Source organism: Pseudoliparis swirei, chromosome 22, assembly GCF_029220125.1.
Source record: "Pseudoliparis swirei isolate HS2019 ecotype Mariana Trench chromosome 22, NWPU_hadal_v1, whole genome shotgun sequence".
NCBI lineage: Eukaryota > Metazoa > Chordata > Actinopteri > Perciformes > Liparidae > Pseudoliparis > Pseudoliparis swirei.
The window spans coordinates 14,609,857-14,618,221 of NC_079409.1; the positions used below are offsets into that span (position 1 = coordinate 14,609,857).

The following is an 8,365-nucleotide window of genomic DNA, read 5'->3' on the forward strand; positions in this document are numbered from 1 at the left end:
TCGGTTGGTCGAAGGAGGACGGGATGTTGTTAACTTGTCTGAAATAGTGTGAAACAGCAACACATTTAACCGGACGGTTTTTCATCCTGTTTCAGAAACAGAAGAACGGTGAGAATTATGATTGGAAGGAATTGCATTTCGCCATTTTAATGCAAGAAAAATCCGAGGTGTCCTCGCTCAGTTAGCTAGCTTAGTTTTGTGAATTAGCCATCTAGGTGTATCGGTAACTGTAAGAATAACGTAACTCTTGAATTGTGACGTTTTGTTAATATATATAATCTTATAGAACTCTACATGAAGTTATTGTCTTCGCAAACTCCTCAGTGAGTTGTTCACGTGTGACGTTAAAAACATAACACTTGCGGTGGCTGTAAGAGAAACGCTAGGTGATATAATTACGTTCAACTTTAGGTTAATTGATAAGTTATTGGTGACGATGAGCGAAGGCTAGGTTCTACTGTATAGCAATTTAGTGAAAAGTCCAATTGAGATCCCCTAGCAACAGTGAAGCGTGCAGCCATACCGTCTCGTTGCTATCTGAGGCAATACATCGGACATATCACACAGTCACGTCGTGTGTATGAGGCGTAGGGGTTGCTGCTGTTGCATGTCACTTCGTTATTCGGTTACACTTCCATGTCATTGTTATGGAGGTTCCTGTGTCTCTGTCCTGTGGCCAGGCTGCTGGAGCACGATGTTGGAGTGTGGCATGGTGGAGCGAGACAGACGCGCTCTCCGGAGGCGCTCTGCGGTTCTGTGCAAGCAGCTGGTGGTGGATGAGCTGCTCGTCCAGTCCTTGCAGGCAGACGACATCCTAACCGAAAGCATGGCAGAGAATATCATGGTATGTGAATACTGACGAATGCATATGGTCTCAATTAGAATCCTGAGCACAAGTCAACAGATGTTCAACGGTAACTTGTGTTAGCTACCTTCACTTTGAATGTTAAAGACACTTAATTACATTAATATCAATAGATTGAAAAAGGGTAACGGTTTGGGTCAAGTGTGGGCCCATGGGTGAAACATGAGTTTCCAAACCTGGGAGTCAGAACCCGTAATGGGTCCAATGATAAACCTGTGTGGTCAAAAGATGTTTCTTTTGTTGTTTTTATTTTGTATATCACCAGATGCTCTCATTTTCACCTTATTTGTAAGGACCCCAAATCACTTTTTCTCTTTAATGCATTCCAGACAAATAACTTCACCTTTAATGAGGTCACAAGCCAATATTGTTTATTTTAAAGGGGCACTAGCCAATCATTACAATCCACAACCTTTGATGCAAGAGGTTAATTTTTGAGGAGTTTGAAGTTTAGTCTCACATGTGTGAAGTTACAAAAAGGCCACAATAAACGGTTTCCAAACAGAAAGCCTTCAGTTTTGAAACACTTGGAAATGCATGTGATTCACCCGGGCTGACATTACTGGTTACCAGATGTCCCCTTTAAAAGAACAGCTTCTGATTGAATGCATGCTTATTTATTGTAATGAGATAATTTAGTGACGCTCAACTTCCAATGGCGGGCAGTGTTTGGAAAACAAAGTGTCATGATATAAGAGTTGTCAACAATTTTCTATTAGATTTAATCTTTGTCAGTGATGTTTAATTCTTGTCTGATCTCCTTTACTTAAGGCTGAGCAAACGTCCCACAAACGAAGCTGGCGCTTGCTACTGCTCTTACCAAAGCGGGGGCCCAGAGCCTTTAGCAGCTTCTGTTCAGCTCTGCAAGAAACTGAGCAGCAGCACCTGTACGAACTGCTCACACAATCACCAGAAAAAGATAGCAAAGAGACACCGGCAGAGGTGAGTTAGCACTTCATCAAACATCACACACAACACAAAGCTACTGAATACACAACAGATTCCTCCCAGACGTAGTCCAGTTCTTAGTCCGTTTTGTGCTCGCCTCAGCCTGAGGAAGAGCCCATCATGCAGACAACTGAAAAGAAGAGAAAGGTGAGCTGGGCACTTCTAATCCCTCTAGCAGGATTACACCAGTCATTTTCACTTCGAGACGTAGACAGAACAGAAGCTGATGTCTGGTAACATTTTTCTCGTTGAATAGGTCTTTTTAAGGTTTCATAATTGCTAATGTAAGTATACATGCTTACAGTTTGAAGATTAACAGTATGCTCCAGTCACACAGTCTTCCTCAGACATCCTCAATAGACAGAGAAGATGAGAGTGAGGTGAGCAGCACCTCATCATGTCCGGTCCAAACCTCGGATAGCGGTCTGCACACTGTCCCAGTCAGGGAGGAAGACGGGAAGACAGAGAGACAGGGGATGAAGAAAAGAGGAAGAGATACACAGACAGACGTGAGACTCACAAACCACATCCAACTTATGTTGGACAACCAGATGGTCTGCTGAGGTAGTCAGACAGCTGGCAGGAGGTTACCTGATAGTTAAGTAAGAAGTGCAGTTGTTTGTTTTCACACAACAAGCAAACACTGCTGCCCCAGAAAAACAATAAAAGCCATCATTTTCTGTCTTTTTTTCTTTGTGTTAAGCAGCTGATGTTTTGTCACTAAGAATATGTTAATGCTTTTACATTTCAGAGGTTTGTGGACTCTTTTCTCCCACTTCCCACCCAAGAAGTAATTGCTGCCAAGAGAGCAAGGACACACGGTGAGTGGTGTTGCACTGTGGCCTGAATTCAGGTTAAAATAGGTTTCTCTGTGTATGATGTTGCTGTCATTGTGTATGTTCCTGTTTCCGTGGACACACAGGTGGTGTCTGAAGAAAATGAGATTGAGTTAAAAAGTCTTGGAGTTCGGTTGCTCTCAGGCTCCTGTCTGTACCGAGAGGCTCCACGCCCTGCGTGACTCATTCACAGCATTTGTGCACAAAGCTTGTTATCACATAACTGCTGGAGTGAGCGCACAACGTAATTGCATCCGCAATTTCACTTGTAACAAGCAGAGTTTGTGCTCACTTGTTTCTGTGTGCAGCAGAGTCCTTGGAGTTCAGTCTGGATACTGACAGTCCCATCAACAGCCCTGTTCTCCCTTGCACACCTGACTTTTATCTCTCACACTGCCAGCAGGTAAAACGCTTCTCTTCACCACGTCAGCTCAGCAGGTTTTACAGTAGCTTAACTTGCGGTAACCTCAGTAATGTTTTGCCTGTGACCTTTTGAGAAATACTTGTCCTTATTGTCACACCACTTATCTGCATACAAGTCTGTATAGAGCCCTCGATGCAGAGCTGAATACATGTAGTGATTATAAGTTGTATTAATTTGTAAAAGCATATAATAATGTAATGTGAACAAATAAGTTGTTAAAGCCCTTTTTATAGAGATATTTCTTAACCATGCTTTTTTGTTTTTCTCTCTCTCGCACTCCAGTCTTACAGAATGAATTCATCCCCTCGTGGCTTTGCTCTGGTGATTAGTAACGTGACCTTTGATCTTTGTGCTGCGCCTGACCTTGACACTAGGAAGGGAGGTGAGGTGGACGACGAAGTCCTCAGGAAAGTCTTCACTGAGCTGGACTACTTGGTTACAGTCCACAGAGACCTCACAGCTCAGGTAACGCACACACCGGCGCAGGCTCAATATGTATTAACAGGATGTCATTTGAAACGCACGATTTATCTTATTTTGTTAACAAAGCTGGAAAAGGACTTTTTGACCTTGAATGATTTCTAGAAAGTGTTTGCCCGGTTTGTTAAGCTCCGTTTCCATTTTAAGTGTGGCAATGTTATCACAAAGCAAACACACTTAGCACTTCAGTCAGTCCACTGGTATGTTGCCGATGCAATAGAAATTCTATAGAAAAAATATAAACCGCAGACATTTTAATATTGTTTTGTAGTATTTGTAGTCCTATCGCCGAGAACTACATTCAATCCCAGACTGATCCTTGTAACCACATGACTGTCTTGCATACCTGTTCAGTATTTTAAAAAGGCAACAATATGTGTCAACCAAAATTAAGCTGATTCTTCATTTGATTAGGGCATGAGGGCGTGCATTGAGAACTTTTGTCAACGACCAGATCACCGAACAATGGACAGCTCTGTGGTGTGTCTGCTCTCCCACGGAGTGGAAGGAGCTATTTATGGTACAGACGGACAGCTTCTGCAGGTGTTTTTTGTTTGGTATTCTCCTGAACGATGATGTTATTTTAGGGTAAAGATGTAACCCGTTTCCAGACATGTAACTTTGTCACTTATTCAATTTCAGCTTGACTGGGTGTTTGAGTCCTTTGACAACGCGCGCTGCCCCCTGCTCCAGAACAAGCCAAAGATGTTCTTTATCCAGGCCTGCAGAGGAGGTCAGGCTCTCAGGCCCTCTATCATTATCAATGATTGACAAACAATGGAAATGAGAAAATATGTGTATCAATGTATATCTAAACCTTTAGGCTCATCATAATAGCCATGTATGCTCATCTTAACATAAATATATGTAACAGTCACTAGCGTTCATTAATGACATCATTCACATGCCCAGATGTTTCTTTGTCACCTTCCTGGCCACTGGGTCAGGAAGGTGACAGACATAACTATTCATCACTCAGCTCCAGATGTTGTTGATTGTGTCATATTTCGTTGTTCTGTTGTAATCAACAGTCGTGCAATAATAGTTCATCAATATGTAATTAATCTGTGACTTAACCAGGATCCCAGCTAATTAGTCTGTCTTTGTGATGGAGATTATGATCTGATTGTAGGCCCATGACAAATCCTCAGACCCCTAAAGTCAATCCTAATTGCTGTCTCGCTCCAGCCAACTGCAGGTGTGCTGCCGAAAGTCCATTATCTGTGGATGGCCACTGCCTCTGCAAAAAGCTCCAGTGAAAACCTATTGTAATTAATGTTTTTCCAGTCGTGGTGCACTCATCAATCATTAGCAGTGACCGAGGGATCTCTCCCAAATATAGCCAATTCTGTGCCAGTCAGTTTTACATGTTTGTGCCGCATGATGGTTCACATTGTGCTCAACAGCACAACTTTTGTCCCGCCATGGTGACTTTCTCGTCAGCAACCTTTTGACTCTCTCAGCAACTTTATCTTCAAAAAGCAACAACAGAACACATCATTGTTTAACCAAGGCTCCCGCTAATTACTAATGTTAGATTTTCTTTCAGAAATAAGTAAAAGAAACCTGTACAAGAAATGATCTGTACAATGCAACCGTGACCGTGACATTGATCACTAAACAGCTTTGTCTTGGATTTGCTCAGTAGTAATACTGTGTGTTTGTGTGAGGGCTCTAGTCAAGACCTCTTAAGTTGAGTGTGAGAGACAAAGGCCGAGGAGTTCCAGAACAAAATCAAATGAGGGTTGAGTACGAGTGGAAAGAGAAGAAACGTTAATTTAACTTTGTCAATAATGTGAAAAATGAGGAAACCGAGATAAGTCTGAGTCCTAAACACACAAAACCAACGCAAGCGTGAGACGATAGAAAAAAACATCTCAAGACCAAACACAAACGTTAAATAAGAACTGTTAGCTAAATTGAAACGTTCTTGTCTTCCAGAGGAGATGGACTGTGGAGTGGAAGAGATCGATGGGCCGGCGAGGACCAGCTCGCCGAGCTGTGAACAGAGGGATGCGGGGCGGGAAGGACAAGGGGACGCAAACTCCAGACAGAGAGGGGACACGGGCCGGCCCAGGATCAAACTGCCCCAGCGCTCTGACATGATCTGTGGCTTTGCGTCTCTCAAAGGTCAGAGCATTTGTAAGTGTCCCATTTGTTACTCTGCAGTGGATATCATCAGAAGTTAAAGAGCCTGAAAAAACAAAAATACATTATGTGGGAGACATTGTTATCTAATAGTTATTTCCTCTGCTGATTTTGGCTTTCATCTGAAACCAGCTGTGGCTTAATATGCCTTGTTTTGTCTTGGGAAGTACTATTGCATATGTCAGAAGAAAACAAGTTCTATAAAACCTTTTGTAGTTTTAAAATGAAAAGTGTGAAGTAGAAAAGTAAATATCTCTAGCTCTACTGCATCGATACTTTTTAAAGTATCTGTTCACCCCGAGTCTGACTCTTAAATCGAATGCTCTATTAAGGACACACCTGTTTGTTTTAATTTTGCCTCGGTTGGTAAAGTATCCCTGAAGTTCTGAGGGAGCCTCAACAGCTGTCACAGTTTCAGATGTAAATGTTGTTTTATGACTTATAGTTTATATTTCTAGTTCTGTACATACCAAACACCTCCATAGCATCTCATCTCCATCATGTTTGTATTATTATTATTATTAAGCCTTTGTTGTTTGATCCTTCCTCCTCCAGGCACAGCAGCCATGCGGAACACCAAGAGAGGATCCTGGTTCATCCAGGAACTTAACGCAACACTGCGCCTCCATGCCAGAGACAAACACCTTGCAGACATCATGGTGCAGGTAGATACACGTTTCTTATACCCACAAACGTGTACTGCATGCACTGTGTAAAATATGCCTCCTTGTCGAACCTCTTTAGGACGTCACTGTATTCCTCTTCCTCTTGTCTCCGGTCCGTCTCCAGGTCAACGGTCATATTAAGGAGCGGGAGGGTTACGCTCCTGGCACCACGCACCATCGCTGCAAAGAGATGTCGGAGTTCACCAGCTCACTATGCAAAGACCTCTACCTTTTCCCCAAGTACCAGCCCCAGTATTGATACATGCAAATGTGTTCACGCACACACACATGCACACACACACACAGAACATTCCTTGCAAAAAGCCAGAACGGTTAATTTCACTCCAATTACTGCCACACACTTGCACATTCCTCCTTTACAAATTCACATCCAACAAGAAGATTCGTTCATTCATATTTCCTGTGTGAATACTGCCTCATCAGACATGCACAACCCCACACACGCGCGCGCACGCACACATATTTTGGAAAGAACGCTTATGTTAATCTACATGTTCTCAGAATTGAGCGATGTGTTGGCGAACAACTTACTCAAGCACCTGTGTGTCTGCGTCTATGCCAGTTAGAAGGTTTAGTTGGTAATCCTTTAGTCAAAGACAGATATCTTGTTGTTGTTTTCTTACTGCACAGCTACTTTGAGGTTTCACGCTCTCTTTTTAAGATGTATTTTGTACACAGATCTATTTTTGTGGATTATTTTATATGGAATTGTTTTATAAGGATTTTAAAGCCCATTCTCTTTATTTGTAAATAATGTTTGTTATAAATTGTGACGTTTTTTGTTCTTTTGTATAGTGACAGGCAGGGGGCAGCACGAAATGCAGCAAATGCTTTTCAACTCTTCATCCCCAGATTTACAATTCAGTTGCTTTTATGAGAGGCACAGTTGGCTACAGTGGTGATGAAACTGTCCATCTCTGCAGCAGATCTTGACCTGCTCTCATTGACTTGTTTCCCGAAGCAGAGGAAGAGAAACCTATAGCGCAGCTTCAAAACAAGACCTCGAGTTGTCTGTCTTTTGATTTGTAGCTTTTTGTTTGTGGACGTTCAATCAGGAAAAGTAAGCTTTTTAATTTCATAAAGGGCACCCCCACTGTAAATGCCACTTCATATCAACTGTGTTACTGTAACCCTGTCAGGCTGGTGTGGTGCTACTTGTGAGGTAATTCACCTGCATTGTGAATTCTGACCTTTTTGCTAACGCTGACTTCCTCCAGTGTGTCTCCCTGTGGGTGGGAGCAGCGCATGCAGTCAGTCCCCTTACAGTTAACGTGGTATCTTACTGTATCTGATACAGTAAATATAAGACATGTATTTTGTCTTTCATAAGCAATATGCATATTTTTAACAGCTTCTTCAAAAAGATGATATTTTTGAAGATATTATGACAATAGAGCTTTCGGAATATATTCTATCTCTTTGGCCCACGTCCACACAGATGAATCCATTTCTCGAGGCTGTGTAAGTGTTGATGATTCCCAGAAAAGCCCCGATCAGACAAACTTGTGTTTTGTTACAACAGTGTTGTAGTGGGGGAAACAGAGGGCATGGTCGAAACAGTATTGATTGTTACCATCTGTGTGCTTTCAAGCTGTGTGTGAGCTTGTCACGCCTGGCTCAAAAGCATGGGGTAGCGTTTCCCCTGGTTCGGAAGTTGCTCACTCTTATCCTTTTGGTTTGTATCTATTATTTAAACACAAACATTGGAGGAGCATAACTGGGTTGCACTCCTGCAGGGGGAAACGTTTTCACGGTGGGTATTTTCTGCCGAGCTTGTCTGAGGTGCAAGGTTGAAGGGGCCGGGAGATATTTTGTTTCTGTCAACACCAAAGACTGCCAAATGTTCTCTACAATAAACAGGCCATGGTTTTTAAACAAGACAAACGGTTGTTGTTGTTGGTGTTGTTATTTTCTTACAGCAGAATGAGCATCTGCATTTCTTTGTGTTTATGCTACGTTCAAGATGAATCCTGCACCT

General features: G+C 42.4%; 1 protein-coding gene across 6 annotated transcripts; it reads left to right on the forward strand.

Moving 5' to 3' along the window:
- Positions 1–8,271, forward strand: casp2 (caspase 2, apoptosis-related cysteine peptidase). 6 transcript variants are annotated; one of them, XM_056445121.1, is made up of 12 exons: positions 1–108; positions 681–844; positions 1,637–1,807; positions 1,916–1,960; positions 2,565–2,634; positions 2,958–3,052; positions 3,356–3,538; positions 3,968–4,096; positions 4,196–4,286; positions 5,495–5,695; positions 6,257–6,366; positions 6,446–8,271. In XM_056445121.1, exons 2-12 carry the CDS (start codon positions 695–697, stop codon positions 6,623–6,625), a joined length of 1,425 nt encoding a protein of 474 aa, XP_056301096.1. In that variant the 5' UTR covers positions 1–108; positions 681–694; the 3' UTR covers positions 6,626–8,271. The 6 variants fall into 6 exon arrangements, with proteins under 6 accessions (XP_056301096.1, XP_056301099.1, XP_056301098.1 ...); XM_056445124.1 differs by having other exon boundaries at positions 6,491–8,271; XM_056445123.1 differs by having other exon boundaries at positions 5,495–5,683.
- Positions 8,272–8,365: the final 94 nt, after the last annotated feature.

Excerpts from the sequence above, each read along its gene's own strand:
- casp2 (XM_056445121.1), top strand. The coding sequence starts at position 695 with ATGTTGGAGTGTGGCATGGTGGAGCGAGACAGACGCGCTCTCCGGAGG. Across the intron at positions 2,635-2,957 it reads CAAGAGAGCAAGGACACACG|CAGAGTCCTTGGAGTTCAGT; the intron begins GTGAGTGGTGTT and ends TTCTGTGTGCAG. Across the intron at positions 6,367-6,445 it reads TTGCAGACATCATGGTGCAG|GACGTCACTGTATTCCTCTT; the intron begins GTAGATACACGT and ends GAACCTCTTTAG.